General features: G+C 43.7%; 1 protein-coding gene across 14 annotated transcripts in view; it reads left to right on the plus strand.

The window, feature by feature from the left end:
* The window catches only part of GBF1 (golgi brefeldin A resistant guanine nucleotide exchange factor 1), a 164,136-nt gene extending 148,960 nt beyond the window's left edge, over positions 1-15,176 (plus strand). For all 14 annotated transcript variants that reach the window (XM_075610684.1, XM_075610690.1, XM_075610680.1 and 11 more), the window contains 7 exons: positions 3,711-3,861; positions 4,906-5,036; positions 5,730-5,831; positions 6,243-6,356; positions 7,441-7,618; positions 9,175-9,312; positions 13,334-15,176. In XM_075610684.1, coding sequence (XP_075466799.1) covers positions 3,711-3,861; positions 4,906-5,036; positions 5,730-5,831; positions 6,243-6,356; positions 7,441-7,618; positions 9,175-9,312; positions 13,334-13,599 — 1,080 coding nt within the window. In that variant the 3' untranslated portion in view covers positions 13,600-15,176. The remainder of the gene's footprint in view (positions 1-3,710; positions 3,862-4,905; positions 5,037-5,729; positions 5,832-6,242; positions 6,357-7,440; positions 7,619-9,174; positions 9,313-13,333) is intronic.
* The last annotated feature ends 5,880 nt before the right edge of the window (positions 15,177-21,056 follow it).

A 21,056-nucleotide genomic window follows, 5' to 3' on the forward strand; every position in this document is an offset into this window, starting at 1 on the left:
TCTCGGCATCTTATGTTGTAGCACGAATAACATTTCAGCGACATTCCAAAAAACCAGCACTTGAGCTGCAATTCTAGAGACTAACACCTTCTATGCAGTTCCCTGTGCTGAGAATGGGATGGAGAAATGATTTGCGAGACAAACATTAATATTTCAATAGTGCTTTTTCACTGCTGAGAGAATATGTAGCAAAAATGATAGATTACTAGGTTAGAAAAAAACATTGAGTAAATGAGTGCGTCTGGGGTGGCCAACTCCAGTCCTCAAGGGCCACCAACAGGTCAGGTTTTAAGGATATCCCTGCTTCAGCACAGGTGGCTGTCGTTGATTGAGCCACCTGTGCTGAAGCATGAATAGCCTTAAAACCTGACCTTTAGTGACCCTTGAGGACTGGAGTTGGCCACTCCTGGAGTAAGTCAATAACCACAAAAACACGAACTCCGGTACATTGAAATAAAAATACATTGGAGGGTTAGGAAACAACAAACACAATACCAACCTTTTCTTCTTCATACACAAATCTGTCTTGCAACGTGCAGTGCTGCTACAACTTTACTTAAAAGGTTATTTTCTGTCTATTAGGAATATCTTGTGGGCTGGCTGTTGTCAGTGTTTCCTGGACAGAATGAAAACTCATTAAGCAATTTCCAAGCCTTTTACCAGTTAATAAACCTACGATGACGGTTTCAAAATCATGTGGATAAACAGGCAAACACTGAGAACACCATATCCAACTAAAGTGTCTGGTTTTCCTCTTTGTAAACCAACGTGACCTTCATCTTTTCTACCCCCGTCACAATATGGGGTTTCATATGAACATTTTGGGTGGGTTCTTTCCAGCATGCACCATCTCTGCTTTTCCTGGGTACCTCAGTGCCACCCTTTTTATTAGGTGGTGGGGAGGCTGATATGAATGTTAGCAGAATTATATATTTTTTTTCTAAAATGGAAGTAACAAAGGAGGGAGAGGGAGTAAGGGGGTAGGATTCCTTTTATTGGACCAACAAGTAGCTGATATGTTACAAGCTTTTGAACCTCTCGGGATCCTTCATCAGGTGTAGGAGAGACGGAACCTGAGAGGTTAGAAAGCTTGTAACATACCAACTACTCGTTGGTCTAATAACAGGTATCATGCCACCTACTTCTTCTGCCCCCTTTGTTACTACATGGAAGAAAGGACCAACACGGCTACACACCCTTCTTTGCTTTCTAAAATGGAAGTGATTTTTCCCTCTTTTTGGAAATGGTTCCCCTCCTTCTATCTATCTTATAGATTTGGCTCTCTTGCCCTGCGGAGGAGGTCATGGCCTGTGGGATAGTGGGCGATATCTGGATGCCAGATACGGGAATGCATTGACATTTATATTTTGTTATGTACCCGTTCACTGTTAGATTAGGCAGGCCTTGGTATTGCAGGGTCCCTCTGCACAGCAGGAGTTATTGTAAAAACCAGCTTGGTCTGAGAGAGTATTAATGACTGACTAATTTATATATATTTATTTATATTATATTATATATATATATATATATTCTGCACATTGCAGCCAGCATGCTGCCAGAGTACAGTATGTTACTGTCCACTTTGGTAGCATTTCTATTTTGTTGCCTTAATTGTTCCCAGTAAATATGGCCACGATGGATGGTTTCTTTGCAAGCTATGGGATATTTATCTGATCAACATACAATTGTAAATAGATGTTAATAAAATATTCAGCATAGAAGTATTTTAAATGGCAAAACGGCATGAATCAAACCTTAACAATGTATTCATTGAAGGAAAGCTTTTTTAATGTTGAGGGTGCAAGAATAAAGTAAAGCTTGTTTCAGACACATATGTTACTCTTTATCAGATATAGGATAGTAAGTATCTGTTTATACTGGGGCCCTTGTCTGACAAATTAATAATAAAACAATCACTCTATAACGTGAGTGGGCAACTCCCGTCCTCGAGCCACCAACCGGTCAGGTTTTCAGGATATCCCTGCTTCAGCACAGGTTGACTGATTGAGTCATCTGTGCTGAAGCAGAGATATCCTTATATCCTGACCTGTTGGTGGCCCTTGAGAACTGGACTTGCCCACCCCTGCTCTATAGCAAAAGACACATATAAAAGAGGATAGCTATTTAAACCACAAAACAATGCTTTACAGTAATTCTTATTTTACCAACAAAGTTTTAAGCTTCAGAGCTCTAAGATCCGTCTGTAGTCTCTGTCGGTGAGTTGTTTAAAGCTGTAGTTCACTTTTTTTTTTTTTTAACTTTACTAGTTTTATGTGGGCAATCTCTAATTACCTAAAGAACTCATAGTTGCCGGTCAATTAGTTCTCCGTCTATTGATCGGCAAAGTTTGGCGACATCTTTAAATATGGGGAATGTAAATCGTTGCTATAGGTACAAGCATGCTTCTTAAAATAGAATACAAGAAAATTGGTCTTTCAAAGTTATTTTTTTTAAAACAGAAATGCTAAAAGTATTTTTTTTTACTACAGCACTGATGTATTAAAAAAACACACATGCAGGATATTGCTTGACCTGCAGCTTTAATACGTTCTTGATGTAGGTGGTGGCTCTAGCAGGGGAGATACAGCAACAAATTAGTGTTTAACATTTGGTAAATAGTTGTTGTTTTACATGAGCTTTCGTAAGCACAACTGTCCCATCTACAATTGTTACAATAAGTAAATATTTTAGGACTCTGGCTCAAGGACAACCATAGTTGGTTATTGAAAGGTTCTTGCCAGTTAAAATGGGCCGGGGACCTCAGGTTGTCCCGAGGACCTCAGGTCAGCCGGCCGTGACTGGAAACAGTGTTGCTCTACCCGTGGAGACTTAACCACGCCCTGAGCTGTTGGATCTCAATCTGATGACGTAAGAGTACTCGGTAGACGAAGAAATAGACGCACACAAGGTAATTCTGATTCCTCGTCTCAACTTTATTGGAGAAAAGCAATACTATTTATACAGATAAATAAGGTGTTAATTGGAGGCGTAACAATATTAGCATATTACTAAATAACAGCTCTTTCTGGGGACTTTCCATTTATCCTTGGTTACTGTAAATAAAACTTGCGGTTAAGCTGATTCGAAGGAAAACACAGTACTGGCATACGACTAGCAAAACAATTCTACTCCTACTGAAAATAACTAAAAAGCTGAAGGTCGTTTTTCTGCTTACATATATCAAGCAAAATGGTTATGACAAAATGGAGATTCTGCCACACCCTTTCATTTATTTCTGCTGATTATACTGGTCCAAGATAAGATACCACAGCCTGCAAAGAATCCAGTTTTCACTCCGGAATAGAGCAGCTAGTATTGTATATTGGAAAATGTCTGAAGCAACAGCTCCATCTACAGCACATGTCCACCCTTAGATAAGGGCCCCAGTACATAGGACTGTTGTTTTAACCACTATTCCTATTTGAACGTTGGCATATAGAAAACGGCTGGTTGCAATGTTCAGTATATCTTTAACCAACTACCAGTTAAAGGTATCTTAAGAATGCAGATTTCCATCCTGCGTGCCATTTACTTGTCTGCTTATCTAGCTGAGTAGCTACAGCAACACTGCTGCTTTGTGTGCTAAAGGCCATATTGCCCTAATGCTTCTGACACGGACTACTCTGTAATTTCTCTAAAAGATAATATTGACAAATATCTTTTCATATATATTCTCACAGTGAGGCTCACGTCCGTCTCTTTCTCTGTAGCTTCTTGACCTGATGCACACGCTTCACACTCGAGCTGCCACCATATATAGCTCATGGGCAGAGGAGCAGCGCAGCCTGGAGTCGGCAGGGAAAACTATCACAGCGGACTCCAGAACACTATGGTCAAACTGCTGGTGTCCGTTATTGCAAGGTAAGGGGGACTGTGTACACTATGCCACAGGCAATATGTAGGGTGATGTGAGCATTTGTCTTTGAAGATTAACCAGTATTTCCCAATTACAATTCCCAGTGTGTAATAATGTATTGTGGTTTCAGAGTACCAGGCTTCCTGGAGGTAACGAAAGGCATTTTATCTTGGTGCCAAGCTGCTTATATTAAATTTGTAGCCAGTGTATAGAAGAGATAAAGATATGTATTGGCCAGGAGCAGTACAGAAGTTTAATATAATAGGGCAGGAAAGTCTGCTTTGATGTGAAAAACAAATTGTCCCTTAGGCTACAGCCCCAGTGTTCACTGCAGCACGAGCGCTTGGTGGCGCGTGCATGGGTGAAAGCCGCGATATGGGAACGATGGGGGCGCGGCCATGATGGTCTACAATACCTGCACTCCTATTAGTTCACACGATCTGCCCTGCCATTGGCTGCCCGCCGACCATGTGATCGCATCCCTGCAAGGAAAGACACAATTCTTGTCTTCCCTGCCAGCGGTCGAATCATTGCGCTTTGCGCGCCCCCACACACACGGCCTGCCCCATAGAAGGCTGGGCTGTGGTGTTTGGCGCGCACGCCATATTGTGTGCCACTGGGGACTTGGCCTTATTGTGGTTAAGGTACTACATCCTAAAGTGTGAGCTCCAATATTTAGAACAAGTTAGTGTGAGATTTTGAGCAAATCCTTTTGCATCCCGTGCTTCAGGCAAAATTACATTATTCCAAAGACATAACTGTGCTCTGTATGCTAAACATACCTTCAGCGTCAGTGCTGCATAAAAATCATATATCAACTTGTCTGTTCAGAGCTAAAATAAAAATAATCACCTTTTGTTTATACATATAATTTTGTAGTAATTTTGTTTTTAGCTTTTGTTGTTGATGTTTCTGTTTTTTCATATGTGAATCTGAACATGAAGAGGTCACTAAAAAGAACTATAATCTATTGGGGCAAATACACTTGCTGTAACTCTGTTAGAAGCAATCGCCTTTACATGAGACTGTTCTGTTTCTTGGAACTGCAGGCATTGCTTGGCTGTGCTGTGATGCTCGGCGCCAGGTCAGAATGCAGGCCCTCACTTACTTGCAGAGGGCACTATTGGTCCATGACTTGCAGACATTAGATGCATTGGAGTGGGAGTCCTGTTTTAACAAGGTAATTAAAACCGAAATACCTGAATAATGCCAATTATTCCAAGCAGGAGGTTGTACACTATTTGATGTTGGTAATATTCTTGCCATTAGTCAGAGAATGGGGATGAAATGGCTAGATTCATCAAAGTACAACCTTTTATTTCATCATTTGGGATAGATTTATATTTTACTACCAAAACTGCCCCTGTGATGAAGATTCAGATGTAAGCAGAAATATCTGTGTTCTGATGACTTTACTACAACATTGAATTTAAACATGTCCTCGTTGCAGAACGGTTAATATATAAATACATTCAGTGGCAGTACTCCATGAGCATGAATGAATACATTACTGTTAATAACCAGGAAAAGGTGTGATCGCTTATTTTAAAATGTTGTCGTCTTTACTATACACACAACCTGTCTTTTAAAACTCTATTTTATGGCATATACTCCCCATTTTGGTTCTTTAGCGTTTGGAGGACTGCCCTGTTGCATTGTTTGTGTCTGACTGTAGCTCTTTAGAGGTTAAATGTGATCAACTGTATAGCTGTGTATGGTTGACAACGCTCTAATTCCCCAGACCAGTGGATTTATTGTTAAATGTTACACATTGACTTTCAGTTTGTTTAGGCTGTAATACTGTCTTTTTTTTCATGCTGATTTAACCAAATCCATCATCCCTTTTTATATTCTTCTGTATCTGTGTACATAGGTGCTGTTTCCTCTATTGACTAAACTCTTAGAGAATATAAGCCCTGCTGATGTGGGAGGCATGGAAGAGACCAGAATGAGAGCTTCCACTTTGCTTTCCAAGGTACCGCTCATTTGTAGAATGAAATAAGCCATTCGTTTGGTTGTGATTGCTGCTGAGAGGATGTAGAGAAAAACCGCAAGATACGAGTTTGAAGGAACAGACACCACAATAACATTGCCTCAGGTTGTAGGATTGATCATTCAAATGAAGGGCAAGCCTCTGGTTTTAAATGATCCATCTGATCAAAAAGCATCAAAACATCTGAAAATAGGGCTCGTTTTAATCTAAGTACCCAATCTTTATATTGATAAAAGCAGCCATATTTAGTTTAAATATGTATTTATTTATGTACAACATGTATGCCCTATTTGTTTTGCGGTAAAAAGGTACAAACCATACAAAACTTAACAGGTGATATATTTCTGCTTCAGTTTGTTGTCCGGAGTGCTTTAACATTGATTATTTCTGTAGGTCTTCCTGCAGCATCTATCTCCTTTGCTTTCTCTAGCCACATTTGCGGCCCTCTGGCTCACAATTCTTGACTTTATGGACAAGTACATGCACGCTGGCTCCAGCGACTTACTGGTAAGAGCCGAGGATGGTCTTGGTATGTGATTGAATCTGAAGTTGGATGGTTTTTTTTTTTAACCAGAGAGATAAGAAATGTATAATGTCGGATAGAAGGCAGACAAGCGGTCACAGCAAAGCCGCTATTTCCAGGAATTCGATAAGTGACACATCCTCTTATTGCATCAGAAGCTATTACCCATAACCCGTTTTTATGTCACACTAAAGGTGATGTCTGTGCACGTTTGAAATTAAGAGAGTTGTACTTACAATAGATTTTGTATTAACATTTTGAAAAAAGTTTTTTTTAACTGGTTATGGAGTAAATATGTTCAGTGGTTTCATTCTGAGCATAAGGCATTTTTATGACTTACTATCTCGGTTTAGAATATCTGGCAATGACAAATGTGCACTGACTTTAAGGTCTCCTAGTATCCCTTATATCAGGGGTGCGCAAACTGGGGGGCGCCGGATTTTCTAAGGGGGATCACGGCAGTTGCAGAGGCCCCGTGCTCTTCCCCAGGCATGGAAATTAAATGCCGGGGGAGGCGTGAGGCCTTTGCAACTTCCCTTACCTGCTCTCAGCCAGCTCTTCGGCGACGCGACGCCATAACAGCATCGTGTCAAATGGCAACGCGTCGCATGACGTCATATGATACACGGAGCCCGAGAGCAAGTAAGGAGGGGGAGCGCAGACAGGGGGACGCCAACTGAAAATTTTGTGCATCCTGCCTTAGATGTGTCAATCCTACTGCTTGACAAATCTCCCGCAATCAACCGGGCCAATTATAATGCACAAATACAAAAAGAAAGCGCATGGAAAGACAACATCCGTAAAATAGTGTGATACTTTATCTAAAAAATAAACAGTTACAAACTTACCCTAACGCGTTTCGCGTCATTTGATGCAAAGCATTTTGTAAACGGTTTATATAAAAAAATAAAGTATCACACTATTTTAATGGTGTTGTCTTCCCATGCGCTTTCTTTTTGTATTTTACTGGTTTACAATATTAAACATTGATCATTTACATCCCTGTTTGCTCTCCTAAATGTATTTACTTCCTTTCTCACCCGTTCCCCCACCCCTCCCGATCTTTAGTCTGAGGCAATTCCTGAATCATTGAAAAACATGCTGCTAGTAATGAACACAGCCGAGATATTCCATAGCGCTGACTCGCGCACAGGGTACTCCGACCTCTGGGAGATCACATGGGAGAGGATAGACTGCTTCCTGCCTCGTCTGAGGGAAGAGCTTTTTAAACAAACAATCATCCAAGGTATGTAATATATGCCAGTCTTTTATTGTATAGCGCCAGCCATGTTCATAGCGCTTCACAGCAGTAATAGATGCAACAGGATAACCGTAGCCCTCATGCGAATAAGCGCTTTAAAACATAAAAGTAAACATAAAGTCCCAAAGAGCTTACTGTACCTCTCCTCACTTAGATTGGGACAATCTACGGGTTTTCAACTCCAAATGGCGATTGCCATTCTTGACGCATTGGGCTTGTACACTGTATGATGTATGGCAGTTTCAGAAGTAATGTCCAATAAGCTTCTAGCATAGGGGCGGCCAACTCCAGTCCTCAAGGGCCACCAACAGGTCAGCTTTTCAGGATATCCATGCTTGAGCACAGGTGGTTCAGTCAAAGACTGAGCCACCTGTGCAGAAGCAGACTCTTCAACTGAGAAACTTGTGCTGAAGCTGGGACATCCTTAAAACCTGACCTGTTGGGGGTCTTGAGAACTGGAGTTGAGAACCTCTGTAATAGGAAATAAACAGGTCTCAAACAAATGGGAAACATAATGGGCCATATTTACGAAGCAGTCTTCTGATACAAGACGCCTTCTGCACGGTTTATGTTTTCTATCTAGGAGGGACTGGTGATACCGGATTTTAAATGAATAGTAGAAAAGTATACATACTTTAAGGCATATTTCTAATAATATACTGGGAGCTGGAAAGTGAGTTGAGATATTCACTATGCTCCTTCTAAACAAATACTCGTTGTACCTTTTCAGTTCTTTTTCTCATGTGACAGCATCAAAGGCAGATCCAGTTTCTGGCCTGTGACATAGACCGGTTTGCTGGGTGGTTTCTGCCTTTGCAGAGTTTGTTTTAGCAGCATGTTAAAGAAGAAAAAAAAATTGATAGTTATAAGGCACAACATTGACTCAATTAAAAATATGAATGCTATGATACTCCGGCCTAAGGCCTGGGACATAGTAAGTTTAAGCTCGCTGAGGCGGGCTGAGCCGCGCTGAGCCGCGCTGAGCAGATGCACAAAGCCCCTGCATCTGTCATCGGCTATAGTTTCCCCCTCCGCATGCGCGCTGATGCGTGCGGAGGCTGAGAAACTTGGAACAGACAGGGAAGTTTGTAATTTGCCGCTCGGGGAAGCGGAGGAGCGGTCACGGGACCACTCCCATCCAATGGGAGCGGGGGACTAGCCCCGCCTCCCGCTCCGCCTCCTGACACGCCTCCGCCCCCAGAGCGCGCTCACTGCCTTGCCTGCAAGGACAGAAAAAGCCCCATTTTCAGCAGGCGAGGCAGAGCAGGAGCGCGGCTCAGTGAGCTTCCAATTACTATGTCCCAGGCCTTAGTCTTTTTAACCAATCTTGAACCATAAGTTCTATGGTAGTTTGTCAAAAGACCAAGGGAAATACATGGCCCGTGATACAACTAATATACCAAGATTTGACATTCTCATTTTGTACAGAGCCTGTTATAGTCGGCCACTCTGATCGTAGTTACATTTTATTATATAGAAATAGAAGTATAGTCTGTGCAGGAGTAACATGTTTGAGAATTTTACTTGATATTTATATTCAGAAACCCCCCACATAACTGCAACAGAAGTACATCCCCAGAAGCCTTTGGCACCCCCTTCTCTTGCTCCCACTCCTACAGAACCAAGGTCTCCCCCTCACGCAGCACAACCAGAGAGATCCGCTGAGCAAGCACACTGTGGTAAGGCTTAATTGTAACAATGTAAAATGTCTCAAAAATATTCTCTCCGTAGATAAGCCAAGCCGTTCCAAGTCAGTAGCGCAGGGGTGGCCATCTCCAGACCTCAAGAGCCACCAACAGGTCAGGTTTTAGGGATATCCCTGCTTCAGCACAGATGGCCCAGTCATAACTGAGACACTGATTGAGCTACCTGTGTGGAAGCAGCAATATCCTGAAAACCTGACCTGCCCTTGAGGACTGGAGTTGGCTATCCCGCAGTAGAGTTATTTATGTGCATTATTCGTGGCGCCACTCTTACTTAGGCTAAAGCTGTTAAATTCCGGGCATTATTGCTCTCTGGTTAGTTAAAATTCCGGGCATTATCCAATCAGTAATGGCACGGAATTTTTGGCACCTTGCCAAGTTTTTCAGCCACTCAGCTTTCAGTTCTCATTCACAAAGAGTGAGATTTGCTCTTAGACAGGGGAGGTGATTGGACAGGAGGCAGCAGCAAGGCACTGACTCCTCCCCCACCCTGTCTGCAGAGAGCTCGCACAAGAGTGTGAGGGGAAAGGGTTGTGTGTCTGTTGTGTGTTTTGTGGGTGTAAAGGGGGCAGCAGAGTGTTTTATTAGTGTGTGTTTTGTGGGTGTAGAGGCGGGGGCTGCAGTGTGTCTTCAGTGTGTGTTTTGTGGGTGGAGATGGGGTGCAGAGTGTTTTGTTGGTGTGTCTGCAGTGTGTGCGTTTACAGGGGGGCTGCAGTGGGTGTAGGGAGGGGGCTGCTGGTGTGTTTTTGCGGATGTAGAGGTGGCAGAGTCTGGTTTGTTGATTTGTGTGTTTTGTAGGTGCAGAGGGGGAGCAGCAGTGTGTGTTTTGTGGGTGGAGGAGGGGTGCACAGTGTTTTTTTTGTGTGTGTCTGCAGTGTGGGTTTACATGGGGGCTGCAGTGTGAGTAGAGGGGGGCTGCTGGTGTGTATTTTGTGGATGTAGAGGGGGGTAGCAGTCTTTGTTGGTCTGTGTCTGCAGTGTGTTTTGTTGGTGTAGAGGGGGGCTTCAGTGTGTCTGCGCGTGGGTGTAGATGGTGGAGGGGGGCTGCAGAGTGTGTTTTGGTGTGTGTGTGTTTCTGTATTTGTGTGGGTGTAGAGGGGGGGCTGCGGTGTGTTTTGTGAGTGTAGAGGGTGGAGGAGGGCTGCAGTGTGTTGTGGGTGTAGAGGAGGGGGCTGCACAGTGTGTAGGGGGACTGCAGTGTGTGTGTGTGTGTGTGTGTGTGTGTGTGTGTGTGTGTGTGTGTGTGTGTGTGTGTGTGTGTGCATGTATATGTAAATATATATGTGTGTGTGTGTGTGTGTATATATGTGTATATATGTGCCGGCTGTGCATTGGATTATATATATATATATATATATATATATATATATATATATATATATATAACAGGCGCACACCTAGTGCATTAACATAATAACATAATATTAACATAATAAAAATTGTATTCAAGGAACATAAAATCGAACAAATGCCCACTCACAAAGGTACAGCAATATAAAGCATGTATGAGATTGTGTGTGTGTGTGGTTGTGTGTGTATGTATGTGTGTATATATATATATATATATACAGGTAAACCCCGTTATAACGCGGTCCTCGGGGTCCACCCCGAGACCACCGCGTTAGTAACGGGGTCGCGCTAATTTAAAAAAAAATGGCTGCCGCGCGCCTGATCGGGAGGGAGTGGGAGGGAGGGAAGGAAGGAAGAGGCCTGCACAACATGCGGCCCGTCTGGCCTCTCTGTGGGGCCCGCGATGACTCTGGCCGGGCGCCAGTTAATTAAATACATTTTTTAAAAAAAGTTTAAAAAAACGGCGGCGATTCATCCCTCCTCCCTCCCTCCCTCTCCCCTCTCCCCTCTCCCTCCCAGCCCCCTCCCTCTCCCCTCTCCCTCCCAGCCCCCTCCCTCTCCCCTCTCCCTCCCAGCAGCCGTGTGTTTTTTTTTCTTCCGGAGAGGTCAGAGCATGAGGGGCGGGGCTTAGGCTTAGTACCGGGGAGAGAGGATGTGCTGAGCTGATCTAAGGTAGGGGGTGGCGTGTGTGTGTGTGTGTGTGTGTGTGTGTGTGTGTGTGTGTGTGTGTGTGTGAGAAAAACGGGCTGGTGGGGGGGCTGTGTGTGAAAAACGGGCTGGTGGGGGGTGGGCTGCTGACATGTGAGGGGGGGTGGGCTGCTGACATGTGAGGGGGGTGGGCTGCTGACATGTGAGTGTATTGTGAGAGCTGAGTGCTGTGAGAGCTGAGTGCTGTGAGAGTGTATGCAGTGAGTGCTGGAGTGTCTGGTGTGTGCAGTGTGCAGTGGGAGTGTGTGCAGTGGGAGTGTGTGCAGTGGGAGTGTGTGCAGTGAGTGCTGGGAGTGTCTGGTGTGTGCAGTGGGAGTGTGTGCAGTGGGAGTGTGTGCGTGCAGTGGGAGTGTGTGCGTGCAGTGGGAGTGTGTGCGTGCAGTGGGAGTGTGTGCGTGCAGTGGGAGTGTGTGCGTGCAGTGGGAGTGTGTGCGTGCAGTGGGAGTGTGTGCGTGCAGTGGGAGTGCGTGCGTACAGTGTAGAGTGTGTGCGTGCGTGCGTGCAGTGTAGAGTGTGTGCGTGCGTGCAGTGTAGAGTGTGTGCGTGCAGTGTAGAGTGTGTGCGTGCGTGCAGTGTAGAGTGTGTGCGTGCGTGCAGTGTAGAGTGTGTGCGTGCAGTGTAGTGTGTGCGTGCAGTGCAGAGTGTGTGCGTGCGTGCAGTGTGTGCGTGCGTGCAGTGTAGAGTGTGTGCGTGCGTGCAGTGTAGAGTGTGTGCGTGCGTGCAGTGTAGAGTGTGTGCGTGCAGTGTAGAGTGTGTGCGTGCAGTGTAGAGTGTGTGCGTGCAGTGTAGAGTGTGTGCGTGCAGTGTAGAGTGAGTGCTGGGAGTGTGCAGTGTGTGTGCAGTGAGAGTGTGTGCCGTGAGAGTGTGTGCCGTGAGAGTGTGTGCCGTGAGAGTGTGTGCAGTGAGAGTGTGTGCAGTGAGTGTGCAAAAAAAAATTTAATTTTTTTTTTTTTTTTTTTTTTTTTAAACGGGAGCCACGTGAAAACCGCGTTATAACGGGGTTTACCTGTATATATGTATGTGTATATATATATATATATATATATATATATATATATATATATATATATATATGTGTGTGTGTGTGTGTGTGTATATACATATACAGTGTTCAACAAAACCTATACATTTGCACGCCCCGGGCGAGTGGATTTAACATCGTGGCGAGCTCCTATTGGCCCAAGCAGCACACGTGTGGTACTAGGTGGCGAGTAGATTTTTTGGTGATTTGTCTACCATTGTGTGTATACATATATATGTGTGTGTGTGTGTGTGTAATATAGATAGATAGAGGGGCCTGTGTGTATGTACAATTTCCTTTTAATAAACTTGCAGTAAAAGCATAAGAATTTAGACGATCATGCTGATGATAAAAATCAATGACTAAAAAAATGTATCTTTTTTATGAAAAATTAAAAATAAGCCTACATTTAGCCTATTATAGTAATCCCCGAAGAACAGGGCATTATTGGCCAGTAATGCCCTGTTCTTCGGGGATTATTACTTAACTATAGCAATTTAAAAATACAGGAACTAGACCTGTAAATATAGTAGGTATTTTGAACAGATTAGTACATTTTAGTCATCTTTCAGAAGCAACAATGGGAAATAATTGCATACTAATTTCACATGTACAAGCTTCTGGATATTTTTTAGCAGGTAGGTCAGTCCTGTGCGTCTTCATTAGAAAATGTTATACACTTTGGTCCAAGTCCTTTACCAGTAAGAATAGTGAACTTTCTTAAGGAGAGACAGAGGGATATGAACTACAGATATAACTAATTTATTAATGAAAGTACTAGATAATACATTTCCTTCAATCCACTATACTAACCATCTACATTTTGGTAGAAGTGCTAATTACAACTATCATAACTACAAGATGGCAGTATGAAAACAGTCTTTTTTTTTTCCTGAATACATGTTTTCTTACCCACAGAATCAGAGTCTCCAAGTCCAGGAATGCCTACAATGTCAGTACCAGGATCCAGTCCCATTAGAATGAGCCCGGTCACAGACCTACCTCCTCCCATAACCCAGTCTCCTCTCATCCTGCATCCTCTGACTTCCCCGCTGCAGGTGGGGGTCCCACCCATGTCGTTGCCAATCATCCTCAACCCTGCTTTAATAGAGGCTACCTCTCCAGTGCCCCTTCTGGCCACTCCGAGACCTGCTGATGCATCGCCAATCTCAGAGGTCAACTAATGTCTGACCTGGTGGATTAGACTGTACTTGATTTTTCACTTGTGAACTGCATCGGTGCTGGCCAGAAGTACTGTCTGATTACATTTTTATTTAAATAACATAGAATTATATATATAATCACCAACAGAAAAACATCTGCATTGGATAGTTTACAGAATAAGCCAGCATCTTTTCTGTTTTCGTTCCTTCATATCCCTATAGCATTATCTAGCTACGTTTATCCTCAATCCAACAAGCCTGGTAACATGCTCTGTATATTATAATGAGTTTAATGAAAAAAGAAGCGGAGCTAAACAATAGGTTGGCAAGTCAATTTGTTTCTTACGTGGATATCTGTGTCCTTCAAATAAATGTAAGAACCAATTGCTTTTGCCGTAACATACCTTTCCGTATAAAATCGGATCATTGTAACCATTCGGATGGCCCATTAATTCGTGTTTTCCGGAGGATGTGTGTTACCATCTTGTCTACAAATTTGCACCTTTGCTGGGGACCCGACTGTTCTCATTATTGTCCTTTCGCTCTTTCTGTACATTGCTGCAAAATTCATCCCAAGCCTTGGTAAAGGTATTAAATGATTCTACAAACGTATGTGACATGGATTGTTTGGCACAGGCGGACATAGGGGCGAAAAGCTTTAAACTACTATGGGGCAGATCCATCCATCAAGTGTCGATCCAGCGTGAACTCCCATTGACTTGAATAAGAGTAGATGGCAGATTGGGTGCGCTAACCAGGTGCATGAAAAATCTGCCCCTAAGAGATCTGCTTATTCATGTCCGGTACTACATTTGTAGATTGCATTTCTGGAGTGCAGGTCAGCTAGTCAAATTAATTTATTACATTCAGGATAAGGTGTACTCAGACCTGGAACTGTTGTAGCTATAATTCCTCATCGAACATCAGCGTTACCTTTAAACTCAGTCCATCAAACATGGCAAGATTACAGTGAAACTGTTGAATACATATATAGAAAATTAAAGGCTGTCCATGTTTTTAAATCTTATTGTCCGTTTTTATTTTTGTGTAAAGAAGTGAAATGTTTCCACCAAGGTAATTTGATGTTTTTTAGACTTGGTTTGATACTTGATTCTACTCTGTTCCGGCACAATGCTGTTTAAGTCGTGACTGTCATTTATATAAAAAAAAAAAAAATTATTTTCTTTGTCCTTCAGTTTCATAGCCTGTATTATAATTATCTGTGGCATCAAAGTTCTGCCTTCCCCTGCATTAAGGAGAAGAGGCACTCTGTACTCTTCTGCCTTGTAGCATTCAAACAAATCTGTTCCCTCATTTCCATGTCATTCTGCTTTCCTTTTCTATATTTGAAATTCAAAAACACATTTGTATTTCCCCATTCACATTTATTTCTTTTAATCTTTTTTTTTCCCCCCCTTTGTTAATTTCTATCTCTGGGGAAACTGAAGCGTGAGGTTGGAAAATAGCTTTCTGTGCTGTTAGGAGAAGGTCCCTAAGAAAGCACATGAGTAAATACGGATACACAGATAATGTAAATAAATAAATACAAGAGATTAAAATGTACTTTTTATGGTATAATAAAGTCAGTGCAAGTTCAATCACTAGATTGGTTCTATTTATTTTTTGTGTGTGCTTTAATTTTATATATATATATATAATATATTTTTATATATATATATTTTTTTTTTTTTTTTTTTTTAAACCTCCAAAAGCATCAAGCAAATTTGATTTGAATGTATTCTTGTCTAAGAAGACTTCATTGTGCTGAGTTCATAAGGTGTTGTCACATGCCTGGGATATCAATAAAGGCAAAAGAGTTTAGTTAACACAATATTGCTCTTGTTGATATAGTTCTGAGTGGCAAAGTAGTGCCCCAGAGAATTGGCACTGTACCATTAAACATCTCCTCCTCTCCAGTCCTGCTTCGGAACGAGGAAAGCTACATTCAGGAGCATTTACCTGTTAAATAACATTGGAACAGGTTCCAGCAAGTATAAAGACACATGGCATATGCTCAAAAACATACATCTCTGACAGTACGGTATGATTGTGTGCAACATATACCTAGAATAATTAAACAGAGTATATTTTACCACCTTAAGCTCCCTCTTCAGAAGACGATTCATACCTCCCAGAAGTTGCAGCATTTGTGGGAGTTTAAAATGGCTGCAAACAAGAAACTGGCAGTGTGCCAGTCAGAAGCTTTGATCTCTGAGGTCACTGGTTTTTTGCAAGTTGCCAGCTGCCATATTGAGAGGAAAAATACTACTTTGTAAAATTACATTTCTCTAAATATGGGTGTAGAAAAGCTGCAATCCAACAATAGGACACCCAGACTCAGGACACCCACAAAGAGAACATGGGAGGGAGGGGGCGGGGGGAAGGGCTTTAAAGCTACACCATACGCTGATCACCAGTGAGCTCTCCCCAGGGCTCTATTTTTCTTATTAAAGAGCAGGGCATGCTTAGGGTGTAAGGTAACAGAGGCGTAGCTAACTCCAGTTCTCAAGTGCTACCAACAGGTCAGGTTTTCAGGATGTCCCTGCTTCAGTTCAGGTGGTATCCGGGGTAAGGGTAACGGGTATCCTGTAAACCTGGCCTGTTGGTAGCCCTTGAGGACTGGAGTTGGCTACACTTGTACTAACATGATTACAAATCATATAGGCATCTTAGGGGATTGCTGTTAAGGTTTTCCATAATTTCTTCATGTGGCCACTGCTTGTATATATTGATATAACATGCAAGAATAGTGGACTCCATAGAAAATCTGATCTGAATATTGCAACAGTTCTGACATCAATACAAAGCTAGATACTAATTTGTGTTTGATTATTATTAATAGGGTTTTTTCTCTTGTGTAGCGCTGTCGGTGTATGCAGCACTGTATGTAGAATTTTTGCAGGTATCGGTACCCGTAGACTAGAGCTTGCAACCTATTGTTTGGTTCCTGAGGCACAGAGTAATCAAGAGAACTTGCCCAAGGTTACAAGGAGCAGACACCGGGACTTGAACAAGGTCATTGTTTTCACTGAGCTTTATTCCTCTGACAATGGCATCAAATGACTGTACATATAAATTGACTAATATAATGTAACAGATATTAAGCAATTAGTAATTGTCTGTAACAAATAAGCAATCAAAAATAAAATAAACCTTCGACATGTTCAGAGCCGAAGAGATTGCCTCAATCATATTTTTCTGACCACTAGAGGGGGCCCTGCACACATTAAGAATCACCAGAGAATGGCAAAATTACATGTTCTTAGGAAGCACAACGTAGAAGCCGAGGCACACATATGACATGCTAATATACTGCTAAATTGTTACACGCGAGTAGTCAATCATATATCTCTGAGTTTAAATTACAAATATACTGTGTAAAGCGCTAAACCTAATGCTATTACTACAGTGCTGTGCACTTACTAAACTGAGCTGCCTGGTGATCTACTGAGACATCTCTTATATCTCTAACTAATTAAATAAACACAAAAATAGATGACAGATCCCGGCGCTTATATATGTGAAAAAACAATGAAAAAATGGAAAAAATAATGTATATATAGTCCCAAATGGTGCCAAGTGATGAAATGATAGTTCAATGGTTACAACCTGAAAAGTCCGGTTGGGCACAAACTCAGTTCACAGTTCATCAAAACAGATGGTTCTTCTCATGTGTTGTACTTGATCCTGCATATTAAAGATATCAAGCAGAGAACAAACATTGCGCAGTATATTGAGACAGACAGTAATATTTCCAAATGATGATGTATATCTGAATTGCCTACTTACTAGAAGTAGCTAGATCACGTGCAGGGGAGAGAATCTGTTCTTTAAGCCTTCTTGCCCTGGAAGCCTCTTGATGTCGCACGAACCCCTCGTGGTGTTCCTGGCCTCCGTGGGTATAGAAGGGATCTTTCTGCAGCCCCTGTCTTCAGGAGTCCTGTACCTCTTACTCCGTTTAGGGAACAAAAAGAAGGACAGAGGATTGCGCAGCACAATAAATCTTTAATGGCACTTGCCCAAAACCACGATAAAATACTCACAGAAGGAGGTGAGTTAAAATACAATAAAAAGTGCTCGGCCCAGCGGCTGTGTGTGTGTGCTGGGCCGAGCACCCACAAGATCCGGATCGCGGCTCCGTCTCAGCCTCTCAGCAAACACGCGCAGGATGACCTGTCGTGACCTCTACGCGTTTCGCACATCGGATGACGCTGTACGTGACCTCCTGACGAAGCCCGTGGTGCGAAACGCGTAGAGGTCACGACAGGTCATCCTGCGCGTGTTTGCTGAGAGGCTGAGACGGAGCCTGCCTGAGGCTCTAGTGGTGGCTGTTTCATCTTCCCTGGTGCCGCGATCCGGATCTTGTGCGGTCATCCGTGGACCCCCACCTTTGCCTTAGTGTAAGTGTTCGTCTCCCCCTGTCAGCGGTATTATAGTCCTCCATGGCGGTTTTTATTTAAATCCCCTTGGGCTGTCAGTACTTTCTTTGTTTATTTTTACATTGACTGTTTTTTGTTGTATGTGTTTTATTGTCTTAGGATATTCTATGTTTAGAGACCATATGTATGGTTTTAGTATCTGGGCATTTTACCTTTTGAGCTGAGGAGGGGTTGGATCCTCTCAGCTATCTATGTGTTTGTTTTAATAAATAATACTAACTCCATCCCTTGTGCGCTTTTGTGCAATTTTTCTTTCTCTGTTTCTCAGGGTGTCCTCCCCCCATTTTAGGGGGGATCACCTCTGAAGTTGGAGCCTCTGGGGAGACGCTCCATGCACATACAGCACAGGGATCTTTCCAACCATTACTTCTGCAGCACGAGCGCTGAATATCCTTATTTCTGAGTTCCCTATGACAGCTTAACTTGTTTTTTGTTTTTTTTCCCCATATGCAGTTTTCTTCTGTATACAGTGGCGAGAAAACGTTGGATAGTTACTTTCTCTCCCCCCCCCCACCCCCCAACAATATATATATATATATATATATATATATATATATATATATATATATATATATATATACTGCAATAATAAGTACCCCAATTGTTTCAGTTCCTAAGAATAGATGAACAGTGGCGAGAAAAAGTTTGAAATGCAATAATTACAGAAATTCCATAGTGGTTGCTTGATAACCTTGAATCAAAACCATTTTTTTTGTGAAATAACCCATAGGGTTTATATTAACCAATTTATGTCTTTTGAAACAAAATTTATGAATTGGACAATTAGTTATTAGAGTCATGGTATGTGAAAAAGTAAGTGAAGCCCTGGTTTTATCAGCTAAATTAAAGGGGATCATTAGAATCAGGTGTTTAAATAATTAGGTAGGTCTTCAGGTGTGGGAGGCCCCATCTTATATAAAGGCTAGCACCTTTGAGTTTGATCTTCACCATACAGGTGTGTGGAAACAGGTCATGCCACAATCAAAATAAATCTCAGTGGACCTCAGAAAGCAGTTATTGATGCTCATCAGTCTAGAAATTTTAAATTTGCCTGCCTCTTCAAAATATCTCGGCCTATGCACGAATGCGGATGCGGCTGCTAAAGCCGCGCTGATGACAGATGCAGGGGGTAAGTGCATCTACTCAGCGCGGCTCAGCACAGCCTTCTCTACTATGTCCCAGGCCTAAGGATTTGGGGCTCCACCAATCCACTGTCGGACAACTGGAGAAAGCTTAAGACCACGGTCACTCGACCCAGGAGCGGTCGTCCTATCAAAATCATTCCAAAAACAAACCGGCAAATCATCCAGGAAGTCATAACGAACCCAGAGTAACATCCAAGGATCTGCAGGCCACTCTCTTGCGTTGGCTAATGTGAGTGTTCATGAGTTAACTATCAGAAAAATACTGAACAAGAATGGTGTTCATGGAAGGATAACCAGGAGGAAACCATTGCTCTATATAAAGAACATTGCTGCCCTTCTGAAGTTGGCCAAAGAGCACATAGGTGATCCACAAGACTTCTGGAACAATGTTCTCTGGACAGACGAGTCAAAGGGTAGAACTTTTTGGCCTCAATGAGAAACGTTATATTTGGTGAAAACCAAAACTGTGTTCGAACACAAGACCCTCATCCCAACCGTCAAGCATGGTGGTGGGAGTATGATGGTTCGGGGCTGCTTTGCTGCCTCAGGACCTGGATGGCTTGCCATTACTGACAACCATGAATTCTGCATTGTATCAGAAGATTCAAGAGGAGAATGTTAGGGCATCTGTCCGTGAGCTGGAGCTGAAACAAAAGTGGGTAATGCAGCAAAACAATTATCCTAAATGTACAAGCAGATCTACAAAATAATGGCTGCAGGAGAAGAAATTCCGCGTTCAGAATCGCCTAGGTCAAAGTCCGGACCTACATCCAGCAGTGGGATTCAGCCGGTTCGCACCGGTTCGTGCGAACCTGTACCTAAATTTTCCTCAGTTCGCAGAACCGGTGCGAGAAGGGAGAGAGCAGAGCTTCTGCTAAGGGGCTGGGCAGCTTGCTCCATCCTGATTGGCTGCATTACACAGCAGCATGTGTCTCTGTGGGCCCTGCCTGTGTCTGTGTGCTGTGTGCTGTGTCTCCTGCCTGTCTGTGTGCTGTGTGTCTCCTGCCTGTCTGTGTGCTGTGTGTCTCCTGCCTGTGTCCTGTTTGCACTGGTTGCAGACTGCACTTATTTTCAGTGGTTCCCCATGGTCTCTCTGCTCCCTCCCCCTATCTCTCACCCCTGTGAGAAGTGAGGGGGTCAGGGAGAGATGTGAGTGGGTCAGGGAGAGATGTGAGGGGGGCTTGAAGATGTGAGCGGGGGCTGGAAGACATGTTAGGGGGGGCTTGGGGAGATGTGAGGAGCTGGGGGAGATGTGAGATGTGAGGGGGTAATGTGGGGGGGCTGGGGGAGATGTGAGGGGGGGGCTGGGGAAGATGTGAGGGGGGGGGGCTGGGGAAGATGTGAGGGGGGGGCTGGGGAAGATGTGAGGGGGGGCTGGGGAAGATGTGAGGGGGGGGCTGGGGAAGATGTGAGGGGGGGGCTGGGGAAGATGTGAGGGGGAGGCTGGGGAAGATATGAGGGGGGGGGCTGGGGAAGATGTGAGGGGGGGGCTGGGGAAGATGTGAGGGGGGGGCTGGGGAAGATGTGAGGGGGGGCTGGGGAAGATGTGAGGGGGGGCTGGGGAAGATGTGAGGGGGGGGGGCTGGGGAAGATGTGAGGGAGGGGGGACTGGGGAAGATGTGAGGGGGGGCTGGGGGAGATGTGAGGGGGGCTGGGGGAGATGTGAGGGGGCTATGTGAATGTGTCTGGGGGAGATGTGAGGGGGGCTCAGGGAGATGTGAGGGAGACCAGGGGAGATGTGAGGGGGGGTGCTGGAAGAGATGTGAGGGGGGCTGGGGAGATGTGAGGGGGGGCTGGGGAGATGTGAGGGGGACTGGGGAAGATGTGAGGGGGCTATGTGAATGTGTCTGGGTGAGGTGAGGGGGTGATGGAAGAGATGTGAGGGGGGCTGGGG

The sequence above is a fragment of the Ascaphus truei genome, chromosome 8 (genome assembly GCF_040206685.1).
Source record: "Ascaphus truei isolate aAscTru1 chromosome 8, aAscTru1.hap1, whole genome shotgun sequence".
NCBI classification, from domain to species: domain Eukaryota; kingdom Metazoa; phylum Chordata; class Amphibia; order Anura; family Ascaphidae; genus Ascaphus; species Ascaphus truei.